General features: G+C 41.2%; 1 protein-coding gene across 1 annotated transcript in view; it reads left to right on the top strand.

Annotated features, from left to right (window-relative positions):
* nisch (nischarin) overlaps positions 1-16,726 on the top strand; it is a 36,999-nt gene that overhangs the window by 12,427 nt on the left and 7,846 nt on the right. Inside the window, exons 13-27 of the mRNA XM_042218950.1 lie at positions 1,797-1,989; positions 4,131-4,249; positions 4,577-4,671; positions 5,565-5,750; positions 6,145-6,440; positions 6,835-7,049; positions 7,249-7,661; positions 8,319-8,503; positions 8,591-8,654; positions 8,834-8,972; positions 9,194-9,344; positions 9,544-9,663; positions 11,933-12,094; positions 12,471-12,643; positions 13,081-13,271. Coding sequence (XP_042074884.1) covers positions 1,797-1,989; positions 4,131-4,249; positions 4,577-4,671; positions 5,565-5,750; positions 6,145-6,440; positions 6,835-7,049; positions 7,249-7,661; positions 8,319-8,503; positions 8,591-8,654; positions 8,834-8,972; positions 9,194-9,344; positions 9,544-9,663; positions 11,933-12,094; positions 12,471-12,643; positions 13,081-13,271 — 2,702 coding nt within the window. The remainder of the gene's footprint in view (positions 1-1,796; positions 1,990-4,130; positions 4,250-4,576; positions 4,672-5,564; positions 5,751-6,144; positions 6,441-6,834; positions 7,050-7,248; positions 7,662-8,318; positions 8,504-8,590; positions 8,655-8,833; positions 8,973-9,193; positions 9,345-9,543; positions 9,664-11,932; positions 12,095-12,470; positions 12,644-13,080; positions 13,272-16,726) is intronic.

Genomic DNA, 16,726 nt, shown 5'->3' with positions numbered 1-16,726 from the left:
TGTTGTTCTGTCTGTATATGGGACCTCTGGGTTTGTCCTGTAGTGTCTGGCAGCAGATCCTTTGGGTCTGATGCATTGAGGGGTTGGGACCTGTGAGTCAGGCTTGCTCTTCCCCTTCCCTTTGACGGGGCGGTCACTTTAGCTTAGGGGGTCGTGCCTGGAGTGTATTTCTGATTGTTATGAATGACTCAGAATTTCATTGTAACAAGGTAATTATCTTTACCTGTGGGTTTAATGTATGGCTGATTGGTGTACTTGAACACTGTGAGAGGAACCAAACTGATGTTGTGCACTGATGTCAGTCATATGTGACAGATTCTTGAAGTTATTATTGTAGGGTCTGCCTTACAATACAAAGCGCCTTGAGGCGACTGCTGTTGTGAGTTGGTGCTGTATAAATAAAAAAAATTGAAATTGAAGTCAGACTGTGCCTTTGTTAGTTGAACTGTGTCATCCTATCTTTTAGATAAATTAACCCCGAAACCTGCTGTAGTTGTTTCATAACTTTAACCTGATTGTAGCTCAATCAATAATCATGACGTGTACAAACCCACCAGTTAGATGTAACTAACATAGTTTTTCTGACATCGTATTATTTACTAACGGCTCCTGAAGCCTTGAAAGTTTAGCAGAGGTTTTATTAGGTACTAATGCTAATTATTCAGTGTAAGGCGCTGTGTAGTTTTCTTGGTAAATAAGGAATTGCAGTTGGACACCACCTTCATGCTAACATTTTCTGATTGAACACATATTGCACATCAGCAGCAGAATTATTCAAAATGCATCAAATATAAATAAATCGTTCAGTGTGGAGATAAAAACTAACACACTGCAACATAACTGATTTATGAGCTAAATCTGTGTTTAAGCAGCTTTTGCGTAGTGCATCAGGACATGTATGTATCACAGGAAGGAAGGTAACAAGTTTAACAAATTCAGGTCAGGTAAGGACTTTCTAAATGACTTAGGGTTGCTGTTTGGATATTTAGCCTCCAAAGTAGTCTTTACTCATAACGGCCTGCGAAGCTTCAAAGGTTTCTCACACAGGCTACAAACACTGATCAAACTTTAGCCAAATTACAGCTCGTTTATTATTCATGAAATACATGTAATAATAATAATAATAATGCATCTCGTCTCATTTAAACAAAGCCATAATAGAGTCCGGAGTATTTTACTAACACTAATTCTAAAACATGCAGTAGGCTTAGCAAAGGGTCATAACTGACTCTGTGTGCATGACTTGATATATGCCCTAAGTCCTCATACATGTATCTTGACACCACTTAAGAAATTTTAAAAATATTAAGCTGATTCCTGTTTAAATGACAATGTTTAAAAGTCATTGACTGGGAACCCAGATATTTTAATATCTCTTCACATTTACAAAGCCTGTCTATAGGAACAAAATGGCAAATAAAAGAGAGGCACACAGAATATTCACTGTAGTTTGTTAACTGTTGAACCCTTGGAAGCCTAATAGGAATAACCCTTAAAACTCTTTATAGAAGAAAGAGTTAAAGCTACAAAACCTGTCAGTTGTTTAAACTATAGGCACACAGATTTAGCTCATTAACTTCACTGTTATACAGTGGCACCAGACTGCTACAGATAGTTTGGTTTTTATGTTTTTTGTTTATATATCATCAGAGATTGTCTTTAGATCTTTAAAAAAAAAAAAAAAAGGTCATTTGTTGCTCTGCAGCTGAGGGAGCTGCTGGTCGTAGAGTTGTGATGTGATATGTAGATGACTGCTGATCTCTGAAGGCTTCCCCCCCTCTCTGTCCTCCCGTCAGATCAGTGAGGAGACCAGGCTTTCTGCTGCTGTACCTCCTCTCCTCTCCTCCTCCTCCCCCTCCCCTCTCCCGGCCTCCTCTCCTCTCCCATCCACCTGCTCTCCCTCTTCTGTCGCTCCTCCCGCTGCTGTCACGTCCTCCTCCTCTTCCTCTTCTACCTCTTCGGCCCAGCAGGCTGCCTGCCCCAGCAAAGGTAATCATGTATGTATCAGGCTGTGCCATGCTGAGGGAGGGGATGTTTGTTTTTGTTTCTAATAAAGGACAACAGCCAGATGGTTCAATACTACTTCTAAATCATTTATAAATTGGGCGTTGATCAACAAACTAGTTAAATTATTGTGAAATGAATACGTTTGAGTTGAGTTTTAGAAATATCTTTTGACGGCATCCTTGAGTTTCCTACAAAGCAGATATGATGTTGAATCCATGCCTAAAAGCAATTGTTGCATTTTATTACAGTGTGTAAAATCTCACTGCTAGATCACTAGCAGATATCAGATTGCAGACAACTGAATTCTGATTTAATGCCCCTCCTAATTAAAGTGCATAATCCTAGCTACGGTGGCTGCGATAGGACAAACATGCTTCAGTCAGTAAAGAGTTAAAAAATATAAAATGTAAAATGTACCTCATAATTGCCACGGCCGGTCAACCTTCTGCTGCTACCGTTTGTGTGAAAAATAAATAAATAAATAATTGAATATAAGTACAGTGGTCCCTCGCTATAACACGGTTCACCTTTCGCGGCCTCGCTGTTTTGCAGACTTTTTTGTGTGCAATTTTGCATGTTTTTTTAATTTTTTTTTATTTTATATATATATATATATTTTTTTTTTTTACAGCGCATTGTGTTCTCCGTCCTGATTGGCTGTAGACCATTGTCAATCAATCTCGTGCCGTGTCTCCTGTCAATACAGGATGCGTCCAGCTTGTCAAATTTACACAAATCTTCGATCGCTAGCAGTGTGACTCTGAAGTGCTGTACTGTATGTTTGTAAGTTTTCTCCCCAACAAACACAACAATGTTGACAAAACGTCGTCACCTGCGGGTGCCTTTGGTTTCATTCTATAATACTGGACTTATTTTTCTACGAAGGTTTGAACTTTGAGAGTTTTTAAACAAGAGAGAATAGTGTGAAAATGTTGATGCCAGTCTGAGAAAAGTGTGTAGTGAGGGGTTTTACAGCCTTAAAACATCCGCTACTTTTTACTCTTTAAGCTAAGTCAGATATAAGTGGATGAGTCAGTAAAGCTCATTTCTGTTGAGGATATCCTGAACTTTTCTGTCAGTCATGTGTCTCTAGCCACATACATAAAACGCGGCTAAGTGGAACAGTAATGAAACTGTACACAATGTAAAGCTCATAAACTGCTCTAACAGCTTTCTGTCCTCTGGTTTGGAGACGCTTTCTAAATAAAGACAAGTCTCTCTGAACCAAACTGTAAAGCCTTTCCTCCAGCTCAGACTTGGAGATTAACAGCCCTCATAACACTTAATTTTCACTCTTTTTAATTCTTAAATAAAATCTTGCTATATCTCACAACAAAAACCATTAAAAAAAGCCTGATTCCAGACCTCTGAATTACTGCTGGTATCATCTGTTTCCATGTTACATCAGGAATGGAGGCATCATCTTCATCGAAGGGAAAAATAAACAGCTGGTGGACATTATATGCATACATACATACATATGTATGTATATGTGTATATCTATCGATATAGATGGATGGATGGATGGATGGATGGATGGATGGATGGATAGATAGATAATATAGTGGTTATGAAAGAGGTGGAGTTCAATAGAATTTGACCATTATAACATGGGAGTCTATAAGGATTGACTCAGTTATGGAACAGCATGTGGCTGTTAGAGAAACTGCAGTTTTTACAGTTTCAATCAATCAATCTTTATTTATTTATAAAGCACTTTTCATACAAAAAGTGTAGTTAAAAAGCCCCCCCCCCCCCCCCACACACACACACACACAGAGTTTCTGGATTGGCTTCATTTTTCAGCCCCAGAGGTTATAGCTTGATAATACCACTGCTGACATTAATGTTTTGCTGTAGTTCCCGTGACACCTGTTCATTAACCACCTTTTTACAAGATGTGGACGCTAATCTTTCAAAACTAAACATTTAAGCATGTTTTCTGATCCTTATTTATGGCTATTATTTTGTGGAACGTAATTCCATTTGTTACTAGAAGTTTATGTATTTAAATTTAAATGATTTATCTTTTAACCAAGATGTGATACCCTTGGTTTGAGGGTATCACACCTGCCAATGATTTCACCCCCAGCATCGCTGATGTGTTTGCTGTCCTGTTTCAGATATGACGAACAGAGAAGAAGCCCCAGTTCCCCCCAGTGTTCCCCCTCCTGTGGATCCTACACCTCCCTCTGCAAGCTTTAGCACCAACACACACCTCCCGTCTGCTGACTCTGCACAGGTTAAACACACACAAGCATCGGAAATGGGAGGGGTCTGTTACCATCACACCAATAGGATATTAGTTAGAAGGGGAAGTGTTTGGTTAGATGGGAGGGGTAGTATTGGTTACTTAATTATAAATCTTCCTGATATGTTTGTGCAAAATGTTTGAGGGTTGCTGCTAATTTTAAAGAATGCAAACACATCAAAGGAACACAGTAAAATTCTTATGATATTATCACTTTGGACAGGTGAAAGCACAAGACTGCATGTGAGGTGTTCAGGTGGAGGTAGATCTTGTTTAGAGTCAGCTGATCTTTATTGTTGTGTGTCTTTGTGTTTTCAGATGCAACAGCCGGTTGTCAGTTTGTCTGAACACACTCACTCTGGGGCTTCTACAAGCATTACTACTGTTACTACTTCTACTTCTGCTACTGTATGGTCAGTATCAGATAATAGTGCTGTTACCATAACATTTAAAATTAAAATTGGCTTTTAACATCTAATATATACGGAGGTTATTGAGTTTCAGTGACAATAATTCAACAGCAGAAATGTGAGTGAATAAGTCTTTGTAAAAGTCTCACTATTCAACGACAGCAGTCTTGCCAATCTTGGTTTTCTGTTCATATTTGGATGTTCTTGTGTAAATGAGTTGGGATAGAAGCAAAGCTTTACATTAAAAAACAAACCAACAAAAATGTGCATCTATATATTCATTCACCAGTCAGACCTGATTAAAAAAATAAACTGAGAGGGGAAATAAGGCTATCCTCCAGTCTTACTTGTATAGTGCTTGAGATGACATTATTGGCTCAGTCCAGGGTGAGTGTCTCTGGCTCCTCCAATCAGAGCCCTGGACAAAATGCCACGCTAATTACACATACAATAAGAAAACGTAAAAAGCACACTTACCTACATTTTTACTATGATGATAATTACTTGAAATATGATTAGAGATATGTGGTTTTAAAGTGCTTTGAGTTCTCAAGGAGAGTAGAACCAGTCCATTCACCATTTAGATAGACCTGCCAACACACTCCTGAAGCCGTTGGGAATTGTGGATTGTAAATATGCTCCCTGAATTCATATTTCAGCAACAGCACAGTATTAAACAGGTTTGTGACCCGTGACTTGTGGGTAAGGGGCGTAACCATCATCCTCTTTTTGGTGATAAGAGTATTTTCAGTGAGCTTGTATTTATCTCACAGTTAACACATAAGCAGGATGAGCTAAACCAAGCTGTGGTAACAGTATTTATGAGCTGACATTTTTATCTTATATTAAACAAAAGCAATAAAAACACATCTGTTTCTCCTCTCTCCCCCCTCCAGTTGTGTCTGCTCCTCTTCCTCATCCAGACCCGTTGAGGCCAGTTGCTCCTCGTGCAGTGCTGCCTGGTGTCCTCTGCTTCCTTCTCACCTGCTTTCCCTTTCCTCCTCCAACAAGGACTTCATCACCCAGCTTACGCAGCATCTCAGCTCCACCCTAAGGCAGCAGAAGTTGAAGAAGGAGGGGTAAGAGAAGGAGCAGGAGAGGGAGGAAGAGAAGAGCTCTGAATCCAGAGAAGTTCAGTCTCATGTAGAGGGCACTGAAGTGGGCAGCCCCAGGTATTTAAACCAGATATATTCTGTTACTGAATTTGAGGATTCCAGATATTCCCACTGAATCTGCAGAGTCAAAAGGTTTCTGAGATTTTAAAATTTCTTTACTGTGTGTGAAATCCTCTATAATTCATCAGATCAGTGTTATATTCCAGCTGTTTTTAAAAGTTATTAGAGAAATGATCCTTTGGATGCATATTTATAACAACAGCCAGATCATTTTAGATAATCAACTTATAAACACGGAAGAAATTCAGAACTTAAAAGACCTGAAGATGACTTTTAGCTCATTCTGTGTTTATCACTCCAGTCTAGGGTCCACTGATGGCTACTTTGAGATGAGTCTGGATGATTCTGTGGAGGAGCTGGTCGGCCCCTCTTTCATGTCGCTCCCTGCTCCTACTGCAAAGGAGCCTGGTGGCCATCAGGAGGAGCAGAGTGAGGAGAAACAGGAAGAGGTCCAGGTCCGCCGGGTTCTGTGGTGCTACTGTGTTCAGGTGGAGGAGGAGGAGGTGAAGCAGAAGGTGGCATGCCTGGTGCTTGCGGACCAACTGTTGGGCCTGCTGTGCTCATCACATGATTTCACAAGGGCCAATCAGAACATGGGTAAGCACACAGTCTACATGCAGACTGGAGCAAACTTGGAAGCTGTTTTGTCATTTTTATCTCCATCTGACGCACAAATTTGATTTAGAAGAAATCTAGTTAACTTCTACAACACTTCTGTTATAAATTAACTGAGACTAACTAGATTTTGATGTCACTGTTGGTTTCCAACCCGATCTGATGAGAAAGATATTAAAAAAAATCTCACAAGGTTTAATTTGCAAATTGTAAACACTGGATGGTTTGGCTTCTTAAATATAAGGATTTTTATTTTTTTATTATATGGCATATCTTTATGTGTTAAACCTTTGAGAGAACACTGCAAATGCATGATGTGTAGTGCTGTAATATTGAGTAAAATATTAAGATGTGTGTTTTGTTTTCCTGTCTGTAGACCAAGATCTGACTCTGCCTTTGGAGGAAGTGCTGTTCAGCCTCCAGGTGGACCTCCTGCTCCCGTACTCTCAGCTGTCACTCTCTTCCCAAGCTGAGCTCCCAGACTCCTGTCTTGCTTTTGGACTGCAAGAAAAACCAGCCCGTTGGTTCTACATCTTCTCTGAGGTTGAGGAGCTTCAGCATATTAGATCTGAGCTCACGGTGCTGCTTCAGGTCAGAGAGTAACACATAAGGCGCCTCAGTTTAATATTCAGATGCAGTCAGTGGTTTTGAATATTTGTATTTGTATTGCATTTTATCCATTTCAGATTCTTTGATTGCATTTTTAAAGATAAAAATAGAGCTGTGAGTTTATTTTATTAACTTACCATAAGTCATATTTAGAAACAGGAACTTGCCTTCTTTCTTCCAGGTTGACCCAGAGCTCTCCAACACTCGTCAACTCCTTCCTCGCTCACTCATCAACTCCTGGGAGCTGGAGGAAAGTCAAGGGGCGCAGGGAGGCTATCCCGTCCTCTTCATGCCCTCCTCTTCGTCATCTGCCCTCAACACTAATCTCCTCCTTTCAGACATCTTATCTGAGGAGCCCAGCCTTCCCTCTCTGCTCTTCCTCACCCACCGACAACTGTGGGTGCTGAAGATGGACTTCAGAGAGCTGTCAGAAATAGAGAAGCCCAATGCTGGCCTTTGTCATCTCTCCTCCTCCTTTTGTAGGCTAGTCCGTGTAGCCCTCGGCTCTGTGGTGCTTCACCCCAGAGAGAGAGATGCTCAGGTGGGGGACAAAGTCAGCAATGCATCCTGCTCAGACCCACAACATCCCCAGAGGTAAAGATGGTGCGAGTGGATGGTGTAACTCTAGACTTGAACTCTGACATTTATGTTTATGTTCTAAATCGATAATTTCATTAGTTTATATAAAATTATTAGAGCAAAGCAAAGAAATCTGAATATATTTCAGCACCTGAGGAAAAAAAAGATGATGTGAAGTTCAGGGACAAGAAAAAGCTGTTGGTCATTATTAACCATTATGCCTGTTGGCGCGTTTACATAACTGTATAAATGTATATAACTGGAATATGTTGTTATTAGTGTCATAAAACCACAACACAGCAATGATTTATTTAATAAAGAGTTTCTTTAAGCCAACTCTGACCTTATCTACAAAAATATCTTTGTATTTGAAATGATGGCTACATTGATGGTTTTTATATTATGATTAATTGTGGTTATGTCGTGTCTAATCAGTAGATTGCTTTACAAATTAATCATATTCAACTTAGTGTGATTCCTCCAGATTTAAAATCATGAATCTCTACTATTTATTTATTCCATAACCTAATTTGAAACTCTTTAAGTTGAATCTTTTGTATAAATACTATAAATAAAAATAAACAGCAATAAACAAAACATTTTTTTCCTTGATTTTCTTTCTTTAAATCTGTGTGAATCTCTTTTTTTCCAATATTGTATTGTGTCCACTAGGAGGAGTCACACTGTGGAGCTGCTGCTGGGTGATCACAGGCTGCTGGTGTGCTTTCCTCTGGTCCAGAACAAGAGCTCCTTTCTGGGGTTGCTGAGCCAACGAAGGTCTGCTCTGGAGGGGCTGAAGGTGGTGGCCCTGCCCCGGCCCTCCAGGCTCTGTTCACAGCAAGGTGAATTCTCACAAGGTGAAGACCAGACTCTATTTTTTTCATTTTGTTTGACCTCTTCTGGTTTCTTTTCCAAGTATTACAGCTCTGTTGTTGTGTCCTCAGGTCGTTATAGATCCAGAGACCAGTGCTGTTGTACCAATGCCAAGCAGTCACATGGCTCCAGCAGGTACAGCCTTTAAATATTAGCATCAAGTCTAGAGTAATAAAATTGTATTAAAGCGGAAAGTCTGCATTTCAACCACACCTTGATGTGGTTGACAGAGGAAAACCACAAAGAGCTGTGTCATTGTCCAGATATTTATGGACTGAATGTTTTTCTTTTTGTCTTTTCCTTTTCTTTCACAGCTGGGACTCTTCCTGTCTTCACATGGAGGAGAACCAACCCTCTCCCCACCTCATTCCTGGTCTGTCACCGGGTCTGAAGCTCATGGCTGGACTGGGAGAGCAGCAGCTGCTCACCTACTTCCACAGATATATAGCACAGGTAAGAAACCCTTTTTTGAAGCATATGCATTACAAGAAATCACTCAGAGTGATCACTTTGCTTGTAAACAGAGCTCAAATCAGAACACAGTAATATTCTAATAACTCTAATAACTACTGTTTGCAGTGACTGTGTTAGATAAATAAACTTTAGGACAGGTCTTAAATCTTTATTCTATATTCTATGAATCATTTTTAAAATATATATATCACTTATATCAGTCTGAGGCGGAGGAGGTGAGACAGGTGCTGTGGCTGTCTGTGATTCTCTACAAATCTCCTGAGACTGAACTCACCTGCTGTCTGCTACTCTCCACTGATTCAATCTACTTCCTGTTGGAGGATTCGGCCACTACATTGGGTCATCACTCAGGTAAAATTTACTCATGTGACTGGTCCCCGGTCAACGGGACGTTTATCCATCATTGTGTCGAGTCATTCCTGAAATTTCTTTTCTGAATTATTGCGCTTTTTGCAATTGTTTGAGTTATAAAATATGTCTCTGAGTGGTGTCCCTGAGATCATTTTTGTTAAATCTCGATTCCTTTTTTCTTTCTGTCTGTTTCTGTCAGTGTTGGACATATCAGACTCTGGAGATCCAGACACATGTCTGTGCTGCTGTATGTCCATCGGACTCTCTGATCTGCTGGCCGTCAACGTTGGGCTGTTTGATCAGTACTTCAGAGTCGTAGGTGGGTGCTTTTACCCCTGTTCTCTCATGACATTCCAACATTATATTTTTATTTTTGGACTCAACTAGATTAGCTTTGCTTTTTTACTCGTACTGTGAGCTGTGTGCCTGTCCTATTAGATTTATCTCCTCTTACTGAACGCGCAGCACTTTCTCATAAAATAGAAATTTATTTGTGGTGTTAAGGCAAGAGGCGTGTGTGCACGTAAAGACAGGAAACTGCAATTTTTTAAAAAGGAAAATAATAAATAATACCATTTAGAGCAGGGCGATATGGCCAAAAATATTTATCACGATATATATTTGAAAATTTGCGATAACGATATAACTGACGATATAATTGATGCGAGACAAAATACAACTCCACAACATTACTAGCGCAAAAAGACAACCTTCCATTTATTTTCACTTAAACAAGAAGCTGGTTTTTATGTACATTAAAGCTTTATAAAAATGTAACAGTGCAAATGCAAATTCCTTGCTGAAAGTTTAACCAAAAGGCATTTCCAGTAGAAATGGGCTGACATATCCTGAGCATAACCATGTATAATATCCACTGAAGTTAAAAAGAGGTGCTTTGCAACATTAAACTGCAGTGTGCAGTACGTATTTTTCGGACCATAAGGTGCACGGGATTATAAGGCACATTAAGCGAAACAAAGCAGTCAGATAAATCAAACTTTATTAAACTCATTCTTCTTGCTTCCTCCACTTCTGTACCATTGATTCATTAATGTTGAATTCTCTGGCAGCTGCTCTATTCCCATGTTGTTGCAGTATATTAATGACTAACCTCGTATTGTGGATGGATTATCTCAGTTGTTCTCCTGACTGAAGTTTGGTCCGTTTACAGCATCCTGCCATGCGATTGCATTTGTCTCTAACCATGAAGAACCTTCACGTTAACTTTTATAAGTGGAAAAGTGTTAGTGTTCGTCCTCCAGCTTCACTGTTTATGTTATGCTAACATAGCTGTGTCGCTAGCGATCACGTAGCACATCAATTATATACCAGCTAGCCCAACTTCAGTAACCCTACAAACGTCACTGCTGTTTAGTTTCCTGTCTTCATTTATGTTGGAAGTGATAGCAGAGCTGTACGTTTGAATTTTTTCAGAAATCTCTCAGTCAGAACATGCAATATCATGCTTAGGTAACTAGCGAAACTAGCGAGCTAACTTCCGCTAGCTTCCTGCTAAGCTTCTAACTCCGTTAAATGTAATAAATTTTGTTTTCATGGATGCCTGGAAGTTAAACTTCATAGTTACACCTGGTAAAGCAGCAATGCTGATCGTTTTATTAAAGATGAAAGAATTTAGACAGTTTTTAACTCTAGTGATGCTGCAGTGTTGTTTGACCTGAAGCATACGGAGTTTAGGACCCAGATTCTCCAGATTAGGCATCTTAGTCCACAACGACGCCGCTTGCATGTTCTGCAAAAAAATGTGCTTTGTCTGTATCTGACGGACAAACACCAAACCAGTTCCACATCACTGAAGTTGCACCATTTTTACAAACCAATTCTGGTTCATCTGTTTCACTCAACAATCGGCCATGTGCGTATGAAAACAAAGGCACTGCGCATGCGCGTTTTACTCATTCTATCGCGATATTTCATTTTCCTATCGTTGCCTAACATTATACCGGTATTACCGTGAACGGTATAATATGGCCCAGCCCTAATACCATTTATTAAAACAAAAAAAAAAAACTGCCTAAAAATACATTAACACCCACTTTGTTACAAGCAAACCTGAGTCACACATCCAGCAGCTGCACATCAGCTCCACCATCTGGGAGAGCGTCAGTAGTGCTTGTTCTGTTTTTGTATGTGTAGGGACACATTCCTGCTGCAGAGTGATTAGGGCCAGCTGGTCAGTGGCGCCCAAACTTTGAAAATGATAGTGATGGGTTTTCCACCTATAAATAGGCGATTTATTACTGGTAGATTAAAATTAAATAATTGTGAAAAAAAAAAAAAAAGTGTTATGAGTTTCCAGGAATGAACTGCGATTTAACTTGGAAATTCTTGAGTATTTTCTTTTTTTTCAAAGAGTGATGAGGAAATAGTGGGGGGGAAAAAGCAGTTTGAAGCCTGAGCTTTTACATTTTGGGCCATATTTAATATGCACATCCATCTATGTATGTATATTTGTATGACAGAAAGTAAGGAAAGATGTGATGAGCCCCCTTTAAGAGTGAATTGCTTTTAAATAAATAAATAATGTCTGTATAATTTTCTTAGCTTTCCATCGATTCTCCCTCCTGTAGGTCACTCAGCAGATCATGTGGTGTGCTGTCTGAGCAGGGACAGCTATGGCACGAGCGTTTTCCTGCAGGAGCTGATGTCAGCTCTCAGTCTGCAGCAGCAGCTTCCTCCTCCAGAGCCATCCGATCAGGACTTCTACTCGCAGTTCACCAACACAAGCACGGGTAACTCGGGCAACGGTGCCATCTGTTGTCCTAGTAAGAGTGAATATATAATATTAAAGTATAAAACCCACATCTTGTTAACAGACAGCACTTCCTCTCTGTATGGATCTTGATTTTCTCTGACTTCTTAGACTTTTATATATCATGACACTGTGAAGGGACTTATTCTTGGTTGCTTCATAGATAACATCATAGTTCAATATATTCAGTAAAGATTACTCTTTCTTGAGTTCTTCATTTTGTACAATTATGTTGAAAAAGATCTATTTAAGTGTTTATTTTTGTAATGTATTATTTTTGACCAAATATAAAATCTGTACAGACCACCAGTAAGCAATGATCATCGTAACAAATGTAAATTTGTCTCCCCCTGCAGGTAAGATGCAGAACTACGAGCTGGTCCACAGCAGCAAGGTGAAGTTCATTTATCCCAGTGAGGAGGAGATGGGAGATTTGACCTTCATTGTAGCAGAGAGGAAGACTCCAGCAAGCGTGGCGTCCTCCTCCCCATGCTCCTTTAACGTCCTGCTGTACCTGCTGGTCTTCCAGGTAAGAACTTCTTCTTAGAGAAATGTTGCACACAGGAGCGGAAGCAGGATCTTCTCAGGCTAACTCAGTGTGCACATAATTGCAGCCACAATGAGCTTGTGAATATAAAAGGATCTATAAAAGAGAAGCAACGTTGGATGTTCATGTTGATAGAAACGTGACTTCCAGTTAATGTTCACACTCCTCTGTATCTGCTAAATGTGTGAATGGGCTACTGTGGTAATAATGACACTGTGAGCATTTTGGATGACAGTAATTTGGCCTCCAGTAACATTGTGATAAACTCTTAAAGCTGTTTGACTGTTTGGCTGTTGCTGAAAACTGATGTTCTAGATAAAGAATCAAATCCAGTCTTGTTTTTCTGGTTTTATAATTCCTGTTTTCAATTTCTGAGCTTCTTGGTTTTCTCTATTTTTATTATGATTATTTTCCACCAGGTCCAGATCCCCAGCAGTCCACCCAGCCAAGGCTCTGCACTCTCAGGCACCTCCTCTTCTGATTTAGGCTCTGCCCGGTCTCCAGTTCTCCAGCCCAGGACTCTGATCCTAACCAGCACCGATGTGTTCCTGCTGGATGAAGACTATGTCAGCTATCCACTGCCATACTTCGCTAAAGAACCTCCATCCAGGTGAGAACAAAGAAATAAAACCTTTTCAAACAGCCTGTATACAGGGGTGTTATGATAGAGCAGAATTATGCACGACAATGGCCTTAAAGTGGGGAGGAAAGTCCAACAGGTATTAGAAAATTAAAATCAATTCTGTGTTCTGTGTCGCCCCTGAACTTGGTCTGAGTCACAAGTTTGCCGCAAGAAAAAAAAATCGTTGTTTGTCCTCGTCTGCAACAGAAAAAGAGGAAGAAGAGGAGACAGAGACCAGCTGAGATTGTACTGTGCAGACAGCTTAGTCTGAAATACTGAAGGAAAACACACAGCTCAAGTCTGTGCTCAATGAAGCCAAAGAGGAGAAGCATCAATTCAGAAACTGTCAAGAGGAACAGGAAACTGTAACATACTGGCTCTTTTTGATTGTTTAGGTTTCAGTCCGACAGTTCCTGCTGATCCCGATCCCACATTTTACTGGCCCTTTGTTGTTTTGGTTCTCTTTATTCTCACATATTCTTTTAAATATGTTTTACAGTCTGCACGCTCCATTTTAAGTTGTAAGTCCACCACCAGCATCACATTCCTGTTGTGTTTTCCACACCGTGGATAGAAGCCTCTTAGTTTCAGTAACCTCACATGTTTACTTTGATGTGAAAATAGACTATTCCCAGGCTCAGTACAGGGAGTGCAGAATTATTAGGCAAATGAGTATTTTGTCCACATCATCGAGAGAGACTCCAAGCTGTATAGGCTCGAAAGCCTACTACCAATTAAGCATATTAGGTGATGTGCATCTCTGTAATGAGAAGGGGTGTGGTCTAATGACATCAACACCCTATATCAGGTGTGCATAATTATTAGGCAACGTCCTTTCCTTTGGCAAAATGGGTCAAAAGAAGGACTTGACAGGCTCAGAAAAGTCAAAAATAGTGAGATATCTTGCAGAGGGATGCAGCAGTCTCAAAATTGCAAAGCTTCTGAAGCGTGATCATCGAACAATCAAGCGTTTCATTCAAAATAGTCAACAGGGTCGCAAGAAGCGTGTGGAAAAACCAAGGGCAAAATAACTGCCCATGAACTGAGAAAAGTCAAGCGTGCAGCTGCCAAGATGCCACTTGCCACCAGTTTGGCCATATTTCAGAGCTGCAACATCACTGGAGTGCCCAAAAGCACAAGGTGTGCAATACTCAGAGACATGGCCAAGGTAAGAAAGGCTGAAAGACAACCACCACTGAACAAGACACACAAGCTGAAACGTCAAGACTGGGCCAAGAAATATCTCAAGACTGGTTTTTCTAAGGTTTTATGGACTGATGAAATGAGAGTGAGTCTTGATGGGCCAGATGGATGGGCCCGTGGCTGGATTGGTAAAGGGCAGAGAGCTCCAGTCCGACTCAGACGCCAGCAAGGTGGAGGTGGAGTACTGGTTTGGGCTGGTATCATCAAAGATGAGCTTGTGGGGCCTTTTCGGGTTGAGGATGGAGTCAAGCTCAACTCCCAGTCCTACTGCCAGTTTCTGGAAGACACCTTCTTCAAGCAGTGGTACAGGAAGAAGTCTGCATCCTTCAAGAAAAACATGATTTTGTTTTTTTTTTTTTTTTTTTTTTTGCCTGTCCCGTTTGGCTCTTTTGCCATCAGAATTGTTGTCTAAAGGCAAAGAAAGATGCCCAACGGATTTACTTTACCAAATTGACCATCCCAGCCTTGCCTAATGGTCCATTTGATTCACCTTTTATTGTTTATTTTATTTTCACTTGCTGAATACGGGACAGACTTGACTGGGGGAAAGAAGGGGAGAAAGAAAGAGGGAAAGAGAAACAGCTGAGAAGAGGGACGGGGGAGAAGGGCAAAAAACAAAAACCAACAGAACGGGCAGAAAAGAAAAAAAAAATGCATATATCAATCACCTGGATCACCTGCTGAGAAAGAAAAAAGAAAACAAGCAGAAGAGAACAAGAGTAATAGAATAAACAACATCACAATGATATATGGGAATATGACAGTAAATACTAAATATTAAACATTATTGTGCAGCACATAAGATCAACAGAACACAGTGTGCTTTGAGGTAGGAGCCAAAAAGGGTGTAGTTTGTGGGTGTGATCACCCGTGTGTACACCTGTGAGCATGGACGCGCTTGTTTTTTTTAAAAGGTTCCTTCATGTAATGATCTGCTAGAGGGTGTGGGGGGGCCACAGCCCCGTCCTCCAGGGCATGAAGCAGGTATGGAGGAGATCAAAACTCCAGACATCCAGAGGCCCCCAGAACACAAGAGACCAAGGAAGACCAACAGAGGGGCAGCCGCGCCACTGTCCCAGAAAGAGCTGAGGAGAGTCCCAGATGAGGGCTCACTCAGCAGCCGCGGAGCAGAAGCCAGGGGGAGTTGCAGTGACGCGCCCGTGAGCTCCGCCGGCAGCCAGCTGACGCTCCTCTGCACCCTGGTGACATACCCCTACTCCAAGGCCCTGCATGTGTGGGTGGTTGTGGTGGAGCGGGAAGAGGGAGGCAGCTGGAGATGGGGAGGGAAGGAAGGGAGGGGCAAGTGACCCCTCCCTGGGGCCAGCTCCCCCGCTGACCCCAGTAGGCACCCCCATACTCCGCGACCCGCCAGGGAAAGGGGGCCCAGGCCCATCCAGACCGGGGCCCAGTGCAGCAGCGCCTCCCGGCCCCACAGAGCCCGGGACAGTCCACCCAACCCCACCACAGAGAAAACTGCACCCACCCCACCATCCACTCATCTTCCAGACTACATAAGACAATAAGAGCCCAGGCTGAGATCTTCCTCCACCTCTCCTGTATCTCCCCCTCCTGCAGAGAGAGTTCCTGAAGAGAGGAAAGCTCCTGCAAGATGTGACAATCTCCCCCACCAGTTGAAGAGCCCCCCAGGTGGCTCGACGCACCAAACATGATTTTCATGCAGGACAGTGCTCCATCACACGCTCCAAGTACTCCACAGCGTGGCTGGCAAGAAAGGGTATAAAAGAAGAAAAACTAATGACATGGCCTCCTTGTTCACCTGATCTGAACCCCATTGAGAACCTGTGGTCCATCATCAAATGTGAGATTTACAAGGAGGGAAAACAGTACACCTCTCTGAACAGTGTCTGGGAGGCTGTGGTTGCTGCTGCACGCAATGTTGATGGTGAACAGATCAAAACACTGACAGAATCCATGGATGGCAGGCTTTTGAGTGTCCTTGCAAAGAAAGGTGGCTATATTGGTCGCTGATTTGTTTTTGTTTTGTTTTTGAATGTCAGAAATGTATATTTGTGAATGTGGAGATGTTATATTGGTTTCACTGGTAAAAATAAATAATTGAAATGGGTATATATTTGTTTTTTGTTAAGTTGCCTAATAATTATGCACAGTAATAGTCACCTGCACACACAGATATCCCCCTAAAATAGCTAAAACTAAAAACAAACTAAAAACTACTTCCAAAAACATTCAGCTTTGATATTAATGAGTTTTTTGGGTTC

The sequence above is a fragment of the Haplochromis burtoni genome, unplaced genomic scaffold, assembly GCF_018398535.1.
Source record: "Haplochromis burtoni strain Fernald_Lab_line unplaced genomic scaffold, NCSU_Asbu1 Contig_26, whole genome shotgun sequence".
NCBI lineage: Eukaryota > Metazoa > Chordata > Actinopteri > Cichliformes > Cichlidae > Haplochromis > Haplochromis burtoni.
The sequence above is the reverse complement of the archived record's forward strand: the minus strand, read 5'-3'. Positions and strand labels throughout refer to the sequence as shown.